General features: G+C 36.2%; 1 protein-coding gene across 4 annotated transcripts; it reads left to right on the plus strand.

Moving 5' to 3' along the window:
- Window positions 1-109: 109 nt before the first annotated feature.
- LOC100252026 (plant intracellular Ras-group-related LRR protein 6) lies at window positions 110-21008 on the plus strand. 4 transcript variants are annotated; one of them, XM_010645903.3, is made up of 21 exons: window positions 110-273; window positions 778-841; window positions 970-1106; window positions 1200-1286; window positions 1940-2015; window positions 8722-8796; window positions 8934-9003; window positions 9100-9177; window positions 9322-9382; window positions 9512-9590; window positions 11830-11920; window positions 15809-15869; window positions 15955-16022; window positions 16228-16298; window positions 16593-16730; window positions 17384-17488; window positions 18605-18659; window positions 18794-18903; window positions 19117-19191; window positions 19960-20015; window positions 20744-21008. In XM_010645903.3, exons 1-21 carry the CDS (start codon window positions 209-211, stop codon window positions 20817-20819), a joined length of 1698 nt encoding a protein of 565 aa, XP_010644205.1. In that variant the 5' UTR covers window positions 110-208; the 3' UTR covers window positions 20820-21008. The 4 variants fall into 4 exon arrangements, with proteins under 4 accessions (XP_010644205.1, XP_010644206.1, XP_059591335.1 ...); XM_010645904.3 differs by having other exon boundaries at window positions 18803-18903; XM_003634634.4 differs by having other exon boundaries at window positions 112-273; window positions 18605-18729; window positions 18807-18903.
- Window positions 21009-22158: the final 1150 nt, after the last annotated feature.

Consider the following 22158-nt stretch of genomic DNA (forward strand, 5'->3'; position numbering starts at 1 on the left):
ATGGACCCGTCTACTAACAAGCCTTTCGTATTTCCCATCAAGAAATAAAAATACACGTTAGCTCTGGGGGCCACAGTTGACCCTAACGTAAATGTCAAGAAATGGACAAGCTACTGAACTAACTGGGGGATTTCCATAGGAGAGGATCTACTTCTTCCAACATTCACCACTTTTGAAAACACGCGAGATCCGACTACCCGATGCCACCATGGAGCGGGCGCTCAAAGCTGCACGAGCCTCTGGTTCACTCAACCTATCCAATCGCGCTCTCAGGTACCGATTTCATCTTTCCTATGTTTTCTCGGCAACCAAGCAGACTCAAACGAGAATATGAAGTGCTCCAATCTGCGCACTTTTTTCTTTCAGTTGTCTCTCGCAGTTAGAAGTAGCACCAACAGAGGATTAACTTTAGCGAGTTAGGTTTAGGTACAGATTTTAGGTTTCTCACATTTCTCTGCAATCAAACTGGGACTAAAATGTATGGAATTGTCAGAAGTCAGAAGTGAATCGTTTATTAATAAGAAATGCATTTCTTTTTTGATTTATTAAATTTTGATTTTTTTTTTTCAATGTTGAGGCGCACCGTATTTTTTGTTCTACCTTTTCTTTGGTTACTTAGAAAATAGAAGAAAGTAAATTTGATGTTTACAATGTAAGAAAAAAGAAAACTCAACTTCAGATGGTCAGATTTGGCTTCCATATATGTGCATGTTATCATACATGTAAGTGAATGTGTGATGTAATCAATTGCTGTCCTTTTGTCTCACTGTATTTTAGGGAAGTGCCCGATGAGGTATACAGAAGTCTGGATGCAATCGGGGAGGGGGAAAAGTGGTGGGAGGTATTCTTCATACCTTTTCTGACCTGCTTTATCAATTATCGGCTTCTAAATTATATCGTGGATGAAGCTGCATTTGATTCTACGATGGGCATACTGCTGACTGAAGGGACTCTGTTTTGTGTTTCCAGGCTGTGGAATTACAAAAGCTTATTTTGGCCCATAATGATATCGAATCATTGAGAGAAGACTTGAAAAATTTATCCCTGTTGTCTGTGTTGAATCTTAGTAACAACAAGCTTGTCCACCTTCCAGCTGCTATTGGAGAGTATGTTGTTCAAGCCTTTTAGTTGTTAATTCTGTTTGAATTTGTTTTCTCCTCTTTCTCTTGATGTATGAGTTTTTTGCACTCGATTGACAGGCTCCCCATGCTAAAATCATTGGATTTGTCACAAAACTCAATTGTTGATATTCCTGAAGTGATCGGATCAGCAACTTCTCTTGTCAAGTAGGTTTTCTTGTTTTCCTTTTCCTGGTTTGGTTCTATGCATCTGTGATTATATTGGTGCATGTGCTGCACCCTGAAGTAAACAAGTGCTTAATGAACTATATTTATCCTCACGGAAGAATGATGGAGAAATATGCCTTTGCACAAACAAATTGGTACTAAGTGGACAACTGAATTTGCAAGGGTAGAACACTTTAGTGTGCCACTGATTAGTAATTTAGTGCTTTCCTAGATCTAGCTAGCAACTTGTTTGGTCCTTCTTTTGGTCCCCACTTTAGTTAATGATGTTGATTGACCAGCAAAATGCATAGCCAAGCATACGGTTTCTTTGTTAGGGGATTTCCCCCCATAATTTGTATATTATTGTTATCTTTTGTACGTGTTCTTGTTTAATCCTAGATCTTTACAACCATCTTGTTGTTCTTGATAGATATTCCCCCCCTTTTGTTGTTCCTGTTTAAAGAAAACAAAATTATCCTTTGTATTTTTGGAAGGATTTCTGATCATTCTCTTGTACTTGAACTTCATATCAATGGGCAGTTTGCTTTTAATAAAAAAAATGTTGTATTTAGTTTTGTTATTTTGTGAACATAAGAGTTGAATATGTTTCCTTTCAGTGTTTGATTTCTTCAGTTTCAATGTGATCTCTTCAGGCTTGACTGTTCAAACAACAAACTTAAGGATCTCCCAAATTCCCTCGGAAGATGTTCAAATTTATTAGAACTCAAGGTAACACTTACCATGATAGATTGTATGTCCAACAACTTTGAGTAAGGCCAAGACTTAGCATGTGATTGTTGTTATTTTCAACCTTTCAATTCCAGATTTCTAGATGTATTTATATATAAATCATGTTTTGTTTGGATTACCATACCTATGGAGCACTTTTTTTTGACAAGTAAGCAAGAATATATTATAAAATTCAAAGAGAGACTACACACTAAGGTGCATAGGATGTATATAATGGGTATTAAAAGGATTTTCCAAACAGAGATAGAACACAAAAACTACTCCCTTAATCAGGTAGATCTCACTTAATCTACAAAATCAATTAAAGACATTGAGCCTTTTTCTATATACATGCTAACCCAGGACACTAGACTTCTAAGAAGAGAGCACTTTAGCAATTGAGTCAATTGCTCCTCACTTCCGAACGATCTTTGATTCATTTTCTTCCAAATTGTCTAAAAAATACCTAGGGACTGACTATCCAAATCTTCTTGTGTTTTTTTTCTCCCAAAAGAGTCATGCTAACTTAAAATTTTTTTCCTAATTGAAAAAGGAAGCACTCATACAATGCCAAAAAATTGAGAGCAACAATTGCCATAATTCCCTTACTTTGGCATAGTGTAAGAGGATGTAATCAATTGATTCTTATTTGTTTTGCAAAGAAGACATGTTTGCTAATTTTTTTGATAGGTAAATGCAAATAATATTAGTAAGGCGCTAAAAAGGGCACTCCAAAGTAAACATAATGTATACAATGATCACCAAAAGGTGTAAAAAAAATGATGAGGGAAAACAAAAAATTGTCCCCTCCCTTAATAAGAACTCAATCGATCAATGAAGTTAAATAAGGACATTGGTCCTTCAACTATATACAAGTTGGTCCATGATAATAAGTTACAAAGAAACACGGTTTTGAGCCTTTTCTCCTTCGAAATTGTTCAAAAGAGGCACAAAGGATTTTGTTGCGGCTTTTGATTTCCTTTTTTGGTGTCAAGTGGAAACATAGTTGTGAAAGGTGTGTTTTAGGCGTGCCTAGGCGCAAGGCGGCATGACGCGAACAGTCAATGCCTCACCTTACTCCAGGCGACGCCTATTGAATGAGGCACAACTTAGGCGTGCAAGGTACTCACCTTTGACTAGGTGCAAAGCCCCAAAAAGGTATGCTTTTTCTTATTTTGCTTCTTATTTTTCTTTTTCTTCCTCCACAAATCATGAATATGTTGCAAAGGCGGAGTTGGGAGCCTTAATTTGGGTTTTTTTTTTTTTTTTTTTTGTTGGTTCAAAACGTAGTGTTTTGAGCTGCAACATATTTTAAAGAGAAAGGGGCCAAAACAACGTCGTTTTGGCTCATTTCTCTTTAAAAAAAGGCCTAGCCTAGATTAGGGCTAAAAAAAGGGCCCAACCACTTATGACCCCTCCAAAAAAAAAAAAAGGCTTAGCCCAAATTTGGGCTTCTTGTCTCATGCATGCAGAAGAAGAAGAAACCATTGAGTAGAAGAAGGTACCTTTTCGGGTGTATTATATAAAATTATATGTGTAAACTAGGGTACTCCTAACTTCACTAAAACTTGCACCTTAGTTGCGTTTGCGTCTTAGTTGCGTCTGCGCTTTAGTTGCGTTTGTGCCTTAGGCTCTAGGAGGAATTTGCACCTTGGTGCACCTTGAACTTTTTAAAACTATGAGTGGAAAACAAAATCCTTGTCTTGTCACAATGTAACAGAATGTGGGGTCCATTGAATCCTCCTGGATGTGGCAAAAAAAAAAACATTCATTAGCTAACATCCACTTTTTCCTATGAAGCTCATCTACGGTCAAAGCTTTTCCCCAAGACACCTCTAAAGCAAAAAAAAACTTACCTTAGGAGGAACCCGCGCATTCCAAACAACCCCTACTGGAAAAGGCCTAATCTCCTAGGCTTTAGAATAGAGTAAAGAGACTTAACAAAGAAAGTTCCACTTTTTGTCTCCAACCAAATCACCTTATCCCCTCCTTCCCCATTCACCACTTTATCTTGTAGTCTAGACAAAAAAGGCTCCACACCCTCAATCTCTCAATCATTCAAACGCCTGGAGAATCTATGAGTCCAAACACCCCTCTCACCTGATTGAGACAACAAATCTGCCACTTACGCCTCTTTTGAGCTAGTTATGATAAATAAGGAGGGAAAAGAAACTCTCAAAGACCCATGCCCTCACCAAGTATCCTTCCAAAACTTTACCCTCCTCCCATTGCCTATAGAGAAGAAAACTCCACTGTTAACAAACTCCTCCAATCTCCTTATAACTTTCCATGGCCCAACCCTGTGCACATCTCTTACTTATTTAGAATACCAACCAACCCCCTTCAACGTCCCAATATTTACCACAAACAACCTACCTCCAAAAAATTGCCCTTTCCATTGCCACCCATTCCAATTCCTTAGAAGACATGTTCGCCAATGACCACCTTTTCTTTTCAAGCTGATCTAAAACCTCAACACCTTTTTCCAGCTAGCTTTCAAAGCAAAAAAAAAAAAAAAATTGCTTTTAATGAGACCTGAGAATTTCAAATTATGCCAATAGGAAAAGGAATTTTATGCCCCGACTGCAGGATGGAATATGAAAATTTGATTGAGAAGACCGCCTTCTTTGAGTCCATCCAAATAGTTCTATCTTTCTCTCCCCTTTTCACGGACCTTTCTTGCAACCTTCAAAGAAAGATCTCAATGTTATCTAGCTCCCAATCATTCAAGTGTCTAGAGAAACAAGGATTGAGTATTTGGTATCACGGCTCTAGTGAGTTTGCTTCCTAGTGTGCAATATCTTAAAGGTATGATAAATTGAGTGGGTTTGCCTTGATGCTGTTGCAATTGTAATAAAACCTAATATCAACATTTCTATTATTATTATATAATTATTTGATAGGCAAACAAACAAAATATGTTTAGAGGTGCCCAACAAAAGAAGGGGAGGAGGTGTGTCAAGCAACCTAAGTGCAACAATGTATATAGGCAATACACTAAATGCTAACAAACACCATTGTTAAGTTGACTAATCTCCATGTTGTCTATGAAATTCAAAAAAGATAACGTATGAGAACCAAAATCCTCTCCCGACCATAAAAATAAAGACTTTAGAACCAAATCTTTCCACTTCATGCATGATTCCTTCATTACTTCAAATCATAGTTTCAAGAGGCACAAAGTGCACCTTTACTGCAAAAGTCTCCTAAGACTTCGGAATAAAGCATAAAATAAGGTGCATACTTGAGTAAAGTGAAACATAACTTAGGATGAGTATCAATTTTATAAAATATGATCTAAAATCAAATCCAAGAAAAAAAAAAGACTTAAAATTCCAAACATTTAGAAAAAGCATTCAATAAAAAAACAATGAAAAATTATGAATTTTAATTTATATTTTTCAATAAAAAAATGTTTAAAAAGGAAAAGTGAAGTAAATGAGGCTCACCTCCTCTCCAACAAGGCATGCTATAACTAGGTGTTCAAATTTCAAATGTTTAGAAAGGAAAAGTGAAGCAGACAAAGTGCTCTTTTAAGAACCATGCGTCAAATGTTCTTTTGTAATGCTCATTCCAAGTGATAATTTATTTATATATATAGATATGTGTGTGTGTGTGTGTGTGTGTTGTCAAAGCAAAAGGTGATAACACTCCTCTTAGTCTAAGGTGGAAAGAGATAGCCTGACTATAGTAAGACAATAAAAAATATAAGCATATTCACCTATTCGATACTTAACCAATATAAGCATCGTCTTCAACAATCAACACAATTAATTTTTCATCCCTCACAGTGTCTTATAAAATTAACAAGGAATTAATAATTATTTAAATTGGTCAATAGTATACCCCACATTATAAGAAACATCACATTGTTTAGAGAAACCATCTTGTCCAAATGTGTATTTTAGTTTTCTAGACATCTAAAAATTAAAATAAAAAACAAAATAAGAGAATGAACAATCTAGAGAAGCTTTTGGCATCATCATCATTAATCATATTTGAAATTAAAATTGTCATCACTTCCATCAAGACTAGATTGATAACCCTCCATCTTGTTATTACTATGATTAATAATATTATATTTTATCTTACACTCTGTTTAATCCAATGTTAGATTGAGTTTAATTACAGTTTAAGTTTAATCTTAACCCATGGTCAAAGATGACTGCCTCTTTGCCTTGCACTTTATCCCAAGGCGATTGCCTATGTATTGCCTCTTTGAAGCCGCCTTGCTTGGGTCTTCAAGAGGCGATTTTTATTTGCTCCGCTTGGGATGAAACTCCAAATAAACTTTTGGGATTAAACTCCAAACAACCTTTTGTTTGGTTCCAATACAAGACTCATAACAAAAATGGGTATCTCTTTTCATAGATAACATCTATAGACCAAATTCAATCTTCTCTTAATAAGCTGGTCTAAAGTCAAGATTTTCTACATGATTGCTTCCTAAAAGAAAAAAAAAAAAAATCCACCTTAGAAGGCACTTTAAAGTTCCAAATTAGCTTAGCGGGAAAAGAGATGGGCTCCTTAGAGACAAGGGATGAGTAGTTTGAACCAATGGACAATAAGCCTTTCTACCATTTTTCCAACTTTACATCACTTGACATTGATTAAGGATTTAAAAGAAGCAACAAGGATTCAGGGGTAGCTTTTCCTTATCTAGGTTTTTTTTTTTTTTTTTTTTGTGATGAGAAACAACAATATAATATATTAAGTTAAGTAAGAATAATTACAAAAGAAGGATGCAGAACCCTCCAAAATAACTACATAAAAAGTATCTAAAATGTTCCTTTTGAATCTAGAATTTTAACCAATGGTGGTGAGGGCATGCATCCATATTTCTTTGGTAGGCTTGATTCTAGAAAAAATAAAAAGGGAAAATTAATTTTTTTCTAAAAAGAAAAAAGAAAGAAAAGAAAAAATCACTAAGTTTTCTTGAAAGAATAAAAAAATCAAAGAACAAAAAAGTTACAAGGTAAGTCCGTGTTGTTTTATTTATTTATTTTTAATTTTTCATTTTTTTATAAATTATAATGTTCTTTAAATAGTTTATTATCTATGAATGCTCTTTATTATTATTATGATTATGATTATGACTATGATTATGATGATGATTATTAATTTCTAAATAAAGATAGGATTAGAATCCTCAGTGATGACGTTGGCTTTTGTTGAAATGTCAAATTTGGTGATTTTGGCATTTGTTGAAATTTAATTTAACAATTATTTGTTGAAATTATAAAATTTGATATTGTATGTGACAGCCTTATTGAATATTGAATGCTTATGAAAATATAAACATGTAAATGAGTTCTTGATGTATTAGATTATGGGGCATATGTCAATATGAGATTTTGCCTTTATTATTAGTTCAAAATATCCTGTTTTGTTAAATATTGCCCCGTGTAATGCAAGTTTTTGGCTCTATTAGTGATTACAAAAATTTCCATCTCAAAAATCTGTCACCCAAGCATCTTTCTAGACCATCATGTTTAAGAGCTCTGAAAAGAAGTGCTTTAAGGGATCCTTACAACACCAAGAGTGTTTATATTGGATTTCATTGATTGGTAAGGTGTTGCTTGATGGGAGGGGACATTTTTTGTTTTTCTTCTCCTTTTCTATGTCATCTAGTGACCTTTGTATGCTCCATGTGTCCCTTTGCCATTTTTTGTTAGGCACTATTAATATATTTTTTTGCTTGACTATTAAAAAAAACCCACATGCCATGCCAAAACCTATCTCTATGGTCATTACCCATGTCAAGTCTTGCTCTATGGTCATTATGTATGGTCATGACAATGATTGTGAAGTGAGAGAGGTGAAAACTCTTTTTAGAAGGTTGCATGGACAAGTGCTTAGAAGGGACAATGAGGATGTCATGTCTTGGTGAGCTTCAAAGAAAGGCCTCTTTATTGTTAAGTCCTTTTACTCCTCCCTAGCTCTTTGCAATGCTAGAATGTTCCCTTCAGGCATGGTTTGGAACCCTTGGGCACCGAATAAGGTTAGCTTTTTTGCTTGGGAGGCTATTCGGGGGAGAATTCTAACTCTAGGTCAACTAAAAAGGAGCTACTTTTTACCAAACAGGTGCTATTTGTGTAAAGTGGAAGAGAAATCAGCAAAAAAATTTGCATTTTCACTGTCCCAAGGCAGCCATGATTTGGCAGCTTATTTTTGCTCTTTTTGGTGTCCAGTGGGTTATGCCTTCTTCAATTAAGGAAACCATACTTAGTTGGCATGACTCTTTTGTTGGGAAAAAGGCATGGAATGCAGCTCCTTTATGCTTATTTTGGATCTTATGGAAGGAGTGAAACAGAAGAGCCTTAAAGACACCAAATTGGCGAATCAAGCTATTTTACGATCCTTTTGTACCATTTTTTGGAATGGGTCAGGGTGCATGTAGGTTCTTTATTTGATTTCATTGATTGGTCGGGATGTAAGTAAGGTGATGATCTTTGTGTTTCCCTTTTCTTCTCTTGGCTTTAATGCGTTGTATACATCATGTATACTTTCGGGTGTTCTTCTTTAGCCACTTTTAATACAATTGCTTTTACTTATCAAGAAAAAAAAAATTCCATGATATGCTATGCTAAGTCTTGATGAAACAAAACTTGAAAAATAGAAACATTCTCTTTTTCATGTATTAGCATTGCATGTGGACTGCGATAATGAAGCCTCTTATGTAGCTTATGATAACTTTTTCCTCCAGGCATCAAACAATTGTATTACCAGCTTACCTGAAGATCTGGCTCACTGTTTAAAGTTAATCAAACTAGATGTGGAGGTATTAGCATTTTTTTTTTAAAATTTTTTTTAAAGAATACTTAATGATGGTTGTTTGGTTCGTTATTCTACCAAATGGTAATTGTGGTTGACATTTCTGGGACTTCCAGTGGGTAACATATCGTTTGTCTGTACCAGGGGAACAAGTTAACAATGCTATCTGAGAACATGATTGCATCATGGGTCCTTCTTACAGAACTTAATGCATGTAAATAGTCCTTTATCTGATGCCACCAATATCTGATTCTTTGTTTAAATATACTTAAAGTATTCTCAAAACTGTGTTTGCTTGCAATTTTCACAGCAAGAAACTTGTTGACTGGCTTGCCAGAGAATATTGGAAGGCTTTCACGTCTCATTCGTCTTGACTTTCATCAGAACAGTGAGTGAACCTAGTCTCTACAAGGTTTTTCCAGTATGTATGTAAAGTTTTAGAGGAAGTAATAGTGGTTTTTAAGTATACTCTTTTACCTGAACTATTTTCTCTCAACTCTTCCAATGAAACGTGTGCATCTGAGTTCTGCAGGAATTTCATCAATACCAGCATCAATAAAGGGCTGCTGTTCCCTTGCAGAGTTCTATATGGGGTCATATTCTCATTCCTTGTTGCAAAAAACATTTAGATAATTGGGAGTGTCTGGTGTACGTAGATTTTCTTTCATTTTAAATCTTTTTATATTTGATATTCATCGGGTTGTTGTGGCTTCAAGTTTCAGGAATAATGTGTTGTCTTCGCTAACAGCAGAGATTGGGGCACTTTCTCTTTTAGGGACATTAGATCTTCACTCAAACCAGGTGGGTAGACATTCTATGTTCAGTTTAAGTACAAAATTTATCCTACCAGTGTCAAATTCTTCTAAGACTTCGGATATACCCTCTTTGAGTGATTTGTCCTACATGTTATTTCTTCTTATCTTAGTTATCTCACACTGTGCGCCTTTTTATTTTATTTTATCTTTAAAGTTTTGAGGCACTTGTTCCTATGTTGTTTGGCCCTGAGCTTTGATAGTGTTATGATGGCTTAGCCATCTCATCTGAAAACCAATTGGTTGTCAGTGACTTTAAGCTAATCCTTTTTATGTGGTTTGATGTTACATTTATTGACACTCATCTTAGGCTTAACTATTTGGAGGTATACAGTGAAGCTTGATCCATCCCGAGCAACACAACCATCTCAGGGCCTTGACTAATTGCAAGGCTTATATTGGTGCCTAACCATCTCCAGCGTTACACACTCATCCTAAAATCAGTTTTCAACCATCATTTTTTTTCCATGGAGCAGGATTGTTGCATACCTAACAACCCCTCCCTAATATGCAGCTCCTGTGACCCAAACCCATAACCTAGCTCTGATACTGGTTGTTAATCTTAGTAGGAATGTTAAGCACTTGGAAGAAAGAGGTTGAGGAAGGGTCGAGTTTGTGTTACTAGGTTGGAAAATGAGATCAATAGGAGCACCTAATCCAACACGAGCAAAAGCTCCAAACTTGTACTTGGCAACCACTTAGCTGACCACTTCTAAATCACCCTTTGTGAAAACCAGACCCACATTACCCACAAGAAGAGGAATGAGATTGAGGAAAGTCTTGTTCCCAATCTTCTCAACGTGAAAGCCTAATGGAGTGCTTCATCATGGTGTTCTTGTTCATCAAAACCACAAGAGTCTCCACGTAGACCCCTACCAATGTTCTACAACGGGTTTGATCCAACATTGTCTGCATCCATGATCGAAATCTGACTATACTCATCTAAAAGTTGGCACAACTTCTGATCCTAAGTGATATTCTTGTCAGCCTTGGATGGTTTCACTCTCATTGATGAAGACTTGAGAGTTTAAGATGAATTGACAAACAAACAAACGGAAACACTGAAAGCAAAAATTAGGTCTTAAGGTTTTTGAGAAGTGGCTATAGATCGTGTATAGGGAGGGGTTAAAGAGACTGTGTTTCTTTATTCAATAAGGAAATCTAACATTATAATGGCATATCAATATAGGAATATTCTATATAATACATTCTTTACAAAAAGGAATATATGCTAATTGGGAATTTAAGACATTTTCCAAAGATCTCCTTCTTGGATCAAATTACATTTGAGTCACATTTCTCTTGATACACACTTTTTGTGTCACATCTACACGCTTTTTGTTTCACATTCTGATGAGAGAACAATTGACTCCACGTTTAACTTAAATTTCTTTGTTATTCTTTTGTGTGTTGTGTTCTCGTGTTCTTTGACAAAGCTTTATCCTGTGCTTTGATACCAATTGTTGCGACAACGGAAGCATCAATGCAAACCTGTTAGTTCAAGAACATAAATATAAAACCAACCACTCATTTCAATGCCTTGGCTCATCCTAAGACTCATACTGGTGTCTAACCATATCCAGCCTTACACACTCATCTCAAAATCATTTTTCAATTGGAGCAGCATTGTTGCATACCTAACAGGTATCATCCAGATTACCAATGTTCTTAAGCATAAGATTTTTTTTTCTTTGTTAAAGTCAACAACTATTCTCTTTGATCACTTTTAGTCTGCCATGAACTAGTTAGCACTTTTGCATAAGTCTATTTCCCTCCCAACCTTCAGCTGCACATTCTTCCCGCAAAATTTTAATTGCAGGGAAAAACTAAAGGGCTGAAGTCACTTGTTATCTGCTTGAGCACTTTTTTTCACTCTGTTAATATAGTTACCCAATGTGCCCATGGGATTGCTCAATTGAGCATCAATAGAAGTCATGGGTATACAATCTTACAGATGCTAATATTTCAATTATCTGGTCACATTTTAGTATGTAAATGAAGATGACTGCTTGCAAACAGTGAGATTTTAACTTGCTTCTTCTTTAATCCATCTAACCATTCTTGAATTCCCTTGCAGAAGCAAACCATCATTCCTGCTTCTTATGTTATTTTCTTTGTGGTTTCATCGTATTTTGTCTGCTCATGTCTCTTTCCTTTGAACTTAATGGAAATACTTGGGAACTTGATCATTAAATTCTGACTTAGATGCTAATTATTTATGCATGCAGTTAAAGGAGTATCCTGTGGAGGCATGCAAGCTCCGTCTTCAAGTCCTAGATTTGTCAAATAATTCATTGTCTGGCTTGCCCCCTGAGATTGGTAAAGTTAGCAAATTCTATTCACAAAAAATGATATTGAATTTAGTTCTGATTTTATTTGAGGAAGAATGGGTGCTTGATGTTCTAAAGCACTCTTCCTTGCTTGTTTCTCAAGCTTTTAAAAAATGAAGGGGAATCAGAATTTCACTTTAATTGGCCTAACATCAGAAACCAATTGCAAAACATATTCCAGGAAAGACATATCCATGGAGATTAACCTCTGTTCTGGCCAGGGATTATAAGAATCATATCATTCCACAATTCATTGAGATTATATTCTTGGCCAGTTGAGTCTGGGTGCAATCTGAAAAGCTCTCCATATAAATATGTCTGAGAAAAACCTTTACTGGTGTGCTATCTGCACATCCATGGAGCATGAACACTTTTAAATAGGAGGCATGTATGAGTTGGAACAGTACCGTGTTGGATACTACTCCTCTGATATTCAGTGGACACTTTTAAAATATTTTTTTCCAACCGCACAAATGACCTATACCAATCAAAAGTTCGGCAGCCAAATTGATGGAATTTCATCTTCCATAAGGCAAAAGAATATAGACGTAAAGAGAAAATTTCTATCAGAGAGGAGCAATGCATGTGGTATAATAGTATTTACTATATTTGAGGAGCTTCTTCTTTCCAAATTGAGCAATTGTTAATGTAGAGATTTAGATAAATTGCTTAAATTAATGTATATATCAGATGTATATATAAAGATACATATTAATATGTTTTCATATCCTCATTATATCTGCTTCCTACTGTTTCAGCATTTTCCCTATCTGCATATCCCTGTCTTTTTGTGTCCTGTGTCCATATTTGTGCTACATAGCTGCCTATCTGTTTAGCTTTCGAGCCAACAGAAGGATTACACCCATGACCTGATCAAGGGGCAGATAATTTCCTCTATGAAAATGTGAAGGCAAAGGACTGCCTAATAAATGGGGCTATAACTACCAAGGTCTCTGCCCATTACATGAGTCAAACATGAAATGGGCACTTCTGTTATTAGAATGAGCAAGAAATCACCTCTTATCTGACAATGAAAAAGAAAACTTTCACTTAACAAATGAGATATGCTATTAATTACTATTTTCCAAGACTTGTTAGACTTTTAGCTTCTTTGGTGGTTAGACCAACACTATACCTTTGTTCACCTTTTTTTGATAGGCTATTACTACTTGGACGAGTTGCAAAAAACCTTTGCTCTTAGTGATTGGTACTTTATAAGTGTATCTTAATCTTGTACTTGTCTTTGTTATCATCTTTTTTATCATAGAATTCTGTTAGAAAGCATGTCCCCATTAAAAGAATGGGCATACTTCTTTTTCAACCTTTGAAATGGATCCACACCACAATGGTCAATTCATCTTTTTTTGATAGGCAAATTAACTATTATAAGAAGTGCCTAACAAAAAGGATAGTGCAACCAAAGTCCATAAATATATACAAAGTGCCTCCGAAGGCACAAAGAAAAGAAAAGAAAATACAAATGGCAAACATAACCTAATTCCTTCTTTTTTTTGGTAAGCAAGAAAATTTTATAAATATAAAAAAAGAAGATACACCAAAGCATACAAGACGTATACAATGGGTACAAAACAGAAATACTCCTCCCTCAATTGGATCCCACCCAATCAACAAAATCAATTAAAGGTATTGAACCCTCTACAAACGAGCTAATCCATGACATAACATTGCTAAGGAAAGAGCATTTTAGCACTTGAATCGACTGCTTCTTGCTTCGAATAATTTTGATTCATTTCCTTCCAAATTGACCAAAAAATGCATTGGGAGTGGCTCTTCAAACCTTCTATGTTTTCTTCCCACAAAGGAGCCATGCCAACTTAAAAAAGTCTCTTTGACTGTAGAAGGAAGGACCCATGCAATGCCGAGCAAAGGGAACAGAAACTGCCATAGTACCCTTTCTTCATTGCAGTGAAGGAGAATGTGATCTTAACTTCATCAATTGTTTGTAAATGAAGTAGGCTGCCAAACACAACCTACTTCATTTGGGAACAATTGATGAAGTCTAGAAACAAAGAGTGAGTTCCTCTCCTGCCATCTCCACTAGATCACTAGTAAAAAAGTCTTGAGGAAGTGATATTTAAGGGCCAACTATAATGCTACTTGAGGCTTTCAAGTGACCTTCTATTTCTCTCTTTCCATGGACACCAAAATAAACATAAAGGAAGCATTCTCCCGTCCTTTTATCACTTCTTAACCCTGCTTATAGCTTTCTAGAGACCCATCCCATAAGTCTCCCTTTGCACCCTTTTTGATAGGTAAAAACAATCATATCAAAAGGACCTACCAAAAGGGCGAGCAAAAGTATACATGATGTATGCAAGGCACCTAAGGCCAAACAAGTCTCCCTTTGCACCCTAGAACAACAACCACCCTCTCTTACCTCCCAAACCTTGCCAATGTGACTCTTCTTCAAAGATTATGCTACTCCCCAAAGAAACTTCCACAACCACTTGCCTGGTATAGCCATGTTGAGTAAACATATCCTTAACTTTCTCCAAACAAATGGAAGACTACTTCACCAAGTTGATTTTTCTCTCCAGAGACTGAGCACACATGAAGAAAGTTCCATGGTAGTTCTCTAGTCTTTTGCTCTCTGTGCTAGGGATCACAAAGGAATACAAAGATAGACTGGTAGCTGGAAAAGCACTATTAAAAATCGTAAGTCTTCCGTACTTTGACAAGTATTGCCTTTTCCATGGAGCTAAACATGACACCTAGGAGGCAACCCAAATAAGTAGAAGGAAGAGACCCACTTTTGCACCTACACAAAGTCAATTGATTTAGAGCCATTACATTTCCAACTGGGATGAGTTCACTCTTATCAAGATTAACTTGTAGGCCTTAAAACCAATTCAAATCAAAAGAGTGTCTATCTTAGATGGAGAAACTGCTCACTATTAGCCTTGCAGAAGAGGAGAATCATCCGCAAAGAGGAGATGAAAGTTTCAACCCCTTCACTCTCTCTTCCCTAGCTAATGATGAAACCACCCTCCTTTGCTCTCACAATCAAACAACTCAAAACCTTCATAATTGGGACAAATAGATAAGGGGGAGAGGGTCGCCCTCTCTCAACCCTCTTGAGCTTTGGAAAAAATCTGTGGGAGTCAGGTTGGCTAAGATTGAATTCTAATTATAGAGACACAAAATCACCATGTTTGTCATTTGTGTATGGAGAGTGGCAAAACGGTAGATCACATTTTTTTTACATTGCCCATTGAGTTTGGGGCTATGACACAGACTATTTAGCTTGGTTCATATGGATTGGGTTCTTCCCAGGAGCATATGCAACATGATGAGTATTTCATATAGAGGATTGGGAAACACTAGTAGAGGCAAGGTGTTGTGGAAGCTTGCTTGTCTTGCTCTGATGTGGGTAGTGTGGCGGGAGAGAAATGCTAGGATCTTTGAGGATAAGGCGAGATCCTCAGAGGGTCTTTAGGACATGATCTTTTTTCCTAGCCTCCTTTTGGGCATCTTGCTCCACAACTTATAAGGGTGTTCCCCTTAATTTAATCCAACTTGATTGGATGTTGGTGTGTAACTCCAAGGGAGTGGGCTAGTAAGGATAGATTATTTTTGTATATTCCTACATGGGACAGGTTGTGGAACCTCATATTTGTGTAGATTCTTAAACTTGGAGGTTCTTGCTTTCCTTTTGTGTACTTTTTGGAGGATCTCTTATCCTTCTTTGTACTTATTTTACTTCAGTATACCATATTGTTGTTTCTCATAAAAAAAATTAAAAAATAAAATCACCATGTTTGACATGGTTTAAAAGGTTTAGTAACTGCTGGTTCGATGATCTTGTTTACCGTACAAGGACTATGATCTGATATATACTACATAATTCTTTGCCTAGGTATGATGACAACTCTTCGAAAACTTGTGCTCACTGGCAATCCTCTGCGAACTCTTCGAAGGTTTGAAGTGCAGTATGGATATTTGAGTATGTGCGTACTTTTGTTGCCTTATGAGTTAACACAACAGATATTTATTCTCTCCCAGCTCATTGGTGTCTGGACCTACACCTGCTTTGTTGAAGTTTCTGCGCAGTAGACTCTCTACAGATGAAGGTGTTTTTTTATTTTTCACCTGTCAGGGCCTTTTTGAAGCTTTCAACATAATAAGACTCTTGATTAGTGGTTTTTTTTTTCCCTACTAGCTTTTTTGTTTAACTACTGTTTTAAGCATTGAGGATTTTCGACTATGAAACTGAGTTTTCAGGATTCTTTCAATTTTACTTTGGTTTGAATGATATAAATTAAGCTTCTGATGTAGATTCTGAAGCTGCTACTACAGCAAAAGAGAATGTAGTCACCATGGCAGCTCGAATATCTATTACTTCAAAGGTAGACCACTCGTACATTTCAATTTTTGCACCAGTTCTAGGGAAATCTTATCTCACGTTACTGTAAACTATATATGGTTGCATATGTAGAGGATGTGAACTTGTTCTTTCTCACTCAGTTGTTGATTGTCTCAGTTCAAATGAATATTGCTCATTGTACATTTCAATGCCTCGTGTTGTTTATTCTTTGCATTGTTTAGTTACAGCTCTCCTATTGGGAAGCTTAGGATTTGACTTTTTATCATCATTTTTCTTCTATTTGGATAGTTCAACTTCAGGATATTTGTAATTTCAGGAACTTTCTTTGGAAGGTATGGGTTTGAGTGCTGTCCCAGCACAGGTATGGGAGTCGAGTGAAATTGTGAAAGTTGATCTTTCTAGGAATTCAATTCAAGAACTTCCACCCGAACTTACCTCATGTGTTTCCCTCCAGGTAAATTTTTACCATCTGCTGGTTCTTTGTTTTTGCAGCAACAAAATTGTGGAGGATAACCAAAAAATGAAGTACAATTTGTAATTGTCTGGCCTGACTTGTACTGATACTGCCTATCCCAAAACCAGTGGAGGCTCCTGCCCTCTTTATATATGTTTTAAGGATTCTCTTGGATCCTGAGATTCCTAGCTATTAATATCCCAGTCAACGTATTCATTAATATATGGAAGAACTTTTTTCCTGATACAAATGCATGGAACAAAATCTTGGCTGCCAATTCTTTGAATAATTCAATGATTTTTCAGAATTGAGAATAATTTTTACTATTTTGCACAAGGGATCAGGTTACTTAGTTGACCTATATTCAAGAATCTTTCATATAATTATTTTGGGGCCTTGATATCACAATATCACTTTTAGTTGAAGGCATTCTTTGTTGATTGTCAGTATTTTACTATCCAAAGACTTGGTAAATCATCCCTAAACAATACTGGGTTAACTTGAGATGGGTTTAAATTTCCTCTTTTTTTTTTCTTTTCTTTTCCTTTTTTTTTTGTTTTTTTTTCCTTAATTTTTAATGTATTGATGAGAAATTTTGTCCGAATATTTGAACCTCTTCAATAGTTCCATCTCAATATTTATCCAAATTGCAGGCTTTGATTTTATCCAGGAACAAGATTCAAGAATGGCCAGGTGTAATTTTAAAGTCACTTCCTAACCTTTCATGCTTGAAGCTGGACAATAATCCACTCAGACAGGTAAACCAGATTTGATTTTCAATGTGCCTGGTAATATGCCAATTAAATCATGCACTAAACAATATGAAATGGACAGGTTTATGTCAAGAAACTTGTTATCATTGCTGTTGTTGACTTCTTGTGCATTAACTTTCTTGGAACCCATATATCTAAGAGCTTTTATGAAAAGTACAAGTGAGATAGTTCACATTCAGTAGGTGGATAAATTTGAGTTGACTGTTGGGAGAGGGATGCCCTATAGCATAGGGTTATTAGGAGGATCTCTGGTTCACACTCTAATGGAAGAAATGCCAATATCATAGTGAACTGGTTAGCTGTTCTCCTTGGTATGCAATTGCCTAGAATTTTCCGTAATTTTTCACATCACTTTCATTATTTGGTTGATGATGGAATAAAGATTCATTTTTGGGAGGATGTGAGGTGGGGAGATCAAACCTTCAGACTCACCTCCCCAATCTTTATTTGATCTTGCAGCCTAAAGACTCCCCTTTCTCTTCTATCCTAGACCAGTCCTCTTCCTCAATCTCTTGGAAATTTAATTGTCATCATAACTTAACTGACCAAGAAATCTATGGCATTTGGTGTTTATGTCTTGCTGTATAATTATCACTTTCCTTTTCTCCTTTTTGGGGAAGAAGGTTACAACACAGCATGTTGCAGTTGAGGAGACTTGGTAAAGCCCTCAGTGTTAATTGGTGCGTTATTTTTACATGAACTGATGAGTCTGTTGATCCTTTCCTCATTCATTGTCACATTGGGGCTTTGGCATTGAGTGTGGGGATTCATTAGGTCCCTCAGAGAAGTGTGGTAGACATGTTAATCACTCCATCATTTGAAAGGTCTTTACTAAATTATGTTTGAATCTCAGCTTTTAGTTTGTTTTTGTAGTTGGTGCCTTTTTTTTTTGGCGCTTATAATATATCTTTTATTTGCCTATAAAAGAAAAAAAAAAATCATTCTGTTCTTGAATCTCAACAAACCATAAAATTTATGGTCAAAATGAGGGCAGAGACTCTATACTCAAAACTAGTAACATTTTTCTTCTATTTTTCTCACTGTTCCCTTATCTCCTGTCTTTAGTATGTCTAAACATGTTCTTTTGTGCTTCACCAATAGATTCCAGCAGATGGATTTCAAGCTGTCTCCAAGCTCCAGATTCTGGATCTAAGTGGTAATTCAGCTTCATTACCGGACAATCCAGCGTTTTCTAGCTTACCTCAGTTACAGGAACTTTACCTGAGGTCTGGCAGCTAAATCGATTGTGTTGTTACTTCTCCAATTGTGACATTTATCTTACATTTTTAGTTCAATTAGACAGGCGAATGCAGCTATGTGAAGTCCCATCAGATATATTGAGCTTACAGCAACTGCAGATCCTCGACTTGAGCCAAAATTCCCTTCAATTGATTCCAGAGGTAATGTAATATTTTTGTAAAAAAAGAACTGGTATCAGCATACATGTGTGATGTGGCCATGCTGGTGATTTCTCATATTTTATTGGTGCTATTAAGGTGTTTATTATTGAATATATCCTGAGTCCATAATTGTGGTTTGTAAAGGTCTCTTGTCTTCAGTGTATGAACAGGCCTGGGAATTATAACTGCTTTTGGGTTGTCATTGTTATGCAGGGATTCAAAAATCTTACATCTCTTACCGAGCTTAACTTGTCTGACAATAGCATTGCAACACTTCCCCCAGAACTGGTCTGTATCCTAGTCTTACAGTTATTTTGACTTGATAGTAGTTCATAAAATTATGGAATTTGGTGCTGCATAACTCTGTTAACTTCCTTATTAGCACTCAGTGTTTTTTTTTTTTTTTTTTTTGGGAGAAACCATAAAGAAGCAATTGTAATGCTCTTTCTCAAAGCACATCCTTTTCTCCTATTCCAAAAGGGGAAATTGTTTTCTATATTCTTAGCCTTCCATTTAACAAAGCGGTAGCTGTCCTAAACAATCCAAAAAGTAATTAAGATGAGCCTGATGAATAACAATTATCCTGATTATCAAGGCTTAGACATTGATCTATTCTTGGAATTCACTGTAGTAAATAGATTATGGGAACAGCAACTTTAGCCCCAGAAAGTATTGTTGGGATGATAGAAAAGAAATGGTTCTGAGATTGGTTTGAATTTGTATGACACATGACATAATTAATCGTATGGATTGACTTTTTCTTGGGTTTTCTGCCTTCTGGTGTCTTCTTGATAAAGCTCTACTTTGCCTATGAAAAATTGATCAATAAATAGGCTTTTCTTTTTATCTTTTATAAATGAGACTTTGTCTTTGTCCCCCCACCTTTTTCTATCTTATCCTCATAACTAGTCGTTTTGCTACTAATGTTCTCATCATGTTGTTTTGCATCTAATTATCAAGCATTGTCATAAGGGGTTTTATTCATTAGTTACCTTAATATGATCATTGATTCCTGTTCTACTTCATTGTGTTTAATCTTGAACGTTTGTTGTCCAGGGATTGCTTGAACCCAGTCTACAGGCCTTACGACTTGATGGAAACCCATTGAGGAGGTACACTACAAATTCCGTTTTTCTACATTTACCTGGTTCAGTCGAAAGTTTCAGAGACATTGCTATACTTTCTTGGCAGCATTCTATTTTAACAAATTCCTATATATATAAAAAATAAAAACGAATAAATAAATTAAAATTAAAATTGAGCAGACTCAAAAATGGGTCTTGGGTCCATAAAATTTGATTTAGCTTTATCTGCTGAAAATAGTGTCAGTTGGCATGTATGCAAGTGAAGCGGCAATCAATTTCTTTGACTCCTTTTGGAGTCCAATCAGAAAAATTCATTCATGTATATTGTATTTGTATGCATGGGTGCGAACACAGTTCATGCTTTGATTTACCAAAATGGTATGAGGTAACAGAATTGATATTGTTTATTGAAATCCTAAAACACTTGCTAAGCATAAGCACAGATAAATAAATAAATAAAAATCTAAAGGACCTGTAGAAAGCTTTCTAAGAAAAGAGTGGACTTATTTAAACACTAACATACAATTCACTCCTCTAGCATTGCCATTTTAAACCATTGCATGGAACCTTATGATCAAAACATATTGATTAATTTGGCCTTTTGACACGTGTACACCAGTGTAAATATATATACATATTGATTAGAATCATTTAACTTCTAAACGAGTAAAATTAAGTAACTATGATAATGATGATGGTATCTTGAAAGTGAAACAATTGAACACTGTTCTAACATGATGACATGTTTTTTACAGCATCCGGAGGACAATTTTGGATAGAGGAACCAAAGCTGTTCTAAAATATTTGAAGGACAAAATTCCAGAGCACTAATTATTTGTGTATCTGGTATGGTTTTTGTTTTAAAAACCAGGTATACTGGCATACATGGCTTGCTTTGATTTAATACTAATAACATATACATCTGTCATTATGTGTGATGATTTCTTTTTTCCTGATGTTTAATGTTCCTATTTAGACAGACCACTGTATTTACAATGGTATGTTCTCTGTTTTTCCCCACTTTTTTTTTTATTAATTTTAAAATTTTATTTTGGGGCTTGTATTGTGTTTGATATCCTGGAAAACTGCCAAATATTCTCACTATAGTAAAAGCACTAATTGTATTCCTAGTCATTGTTAATTTTAGTCATGCAAATGCCCCTTGAACTTTTATTTCACCCTGCAACAATGGCATTTTTAGCTGTTGAATGTTGGCAAGAATGTTAATACACCAAGGGTCTCTGAGTTGAAAAAAATCAAAGGGAGTCAAAAAGCATCAATTTTTTCTTCAAAACTTGTGGCGCTTAGACACCCTCTAAGCCAACCTTCTAAAAGCCACACGAGATTGAAACAAGGGAACCCACACAAGGCACTCACCATATTACGGGGCACCAGACCTCACTGAATAAGAATACAAGACACGACTTCAGAGCAAGACTCCCATAATAACATTGGTGAGTTCATGCTTCCCCTTTTGATCTCTCTCTACATCTGTGTCAGGAGGCTCTCTAGTCCTCCCTATTTATAGAGTGGCACCACCCATTTCTTGTTAGACTAGGAGTACACATCCTAGTTCTACTTGGATTCTTTTACAATCCCACTTCGAGTGTAAGTCTTCATGCTATTGCCGCGTACATCTATATATACAACTCATGTGCATGCCAAACCCTCTCTTGGTTTGCACGAGTCTCATTCATGTCAAGGCAACATGCTATCTTTATTCCATGCCCATGCCCCATGTGCACATGAATTGCATCACACCTTAGCTCCTTGCCCATGGCTACATGCTTTGGCAAGGGTCACTACCACTCCTTGCTCATGTCTGAAGCTCATGCCTTGGAAACCTTTCTTGTTGCGATGGGCACCATGCCATGTCCCATCCTCACTTAGTGCAACAACAAGTCATGACGTTGCACCCATGACTCCTCATCTATGCACAAGGCATTGAGCCCTTGCATCATGCCTTGATTCAGCTTCATTGTTGCTGCATCCAAGCAACAAACCATGACATTATGCTCATGGCTCTTCAAGACGCCTTGCCCAAGGCATTGCACCCTTGTGTCACTGTCGGGAGGGAAGTCTGCATCACACCTCGTGCCATTGTGGCCACGGGTTGCACACTACCACACATTGTGGAGCCTACATGTGGGTGTCAACGAGGCTTGCCCCA

The sequence above is a fragment of the Vitis vinifera genome, chromosome 19, assembly GCF_030704535.1.
Source record: "Vitis vinifera cultivar Pinot Noir 40024 chromosome 19, ASM3070453v1".
NCBI lineage: Eukaryota > Viridiplantae > Streptophyta > Magnoliopsida > Vitales > Vitaceae > Vitis > Vitis vinifera.

Coding starts and splice junctions, on each gene's coding strand:
- LOC100252026 (XM_003634634.4), top strand. CDS start 209: ATGGAGCGGGCGCTCAAAGCTGCACGAGCCTCTGGTTCACTCAACCTA. Junction 9,004..9,099: donor TCTTACAGAACTTAATGCAT/GTAAATAGTCCT, acceptor CAATTTTCACAG/CAAGAAACTTGTTGACTGGC. Junction 17,489..18,604: donor ACAATAATCCACTCAGACAG/GTAAACCAGATT, acceptor CTTCACCAATAG/ATTCCAGCAGATGGATTTCA.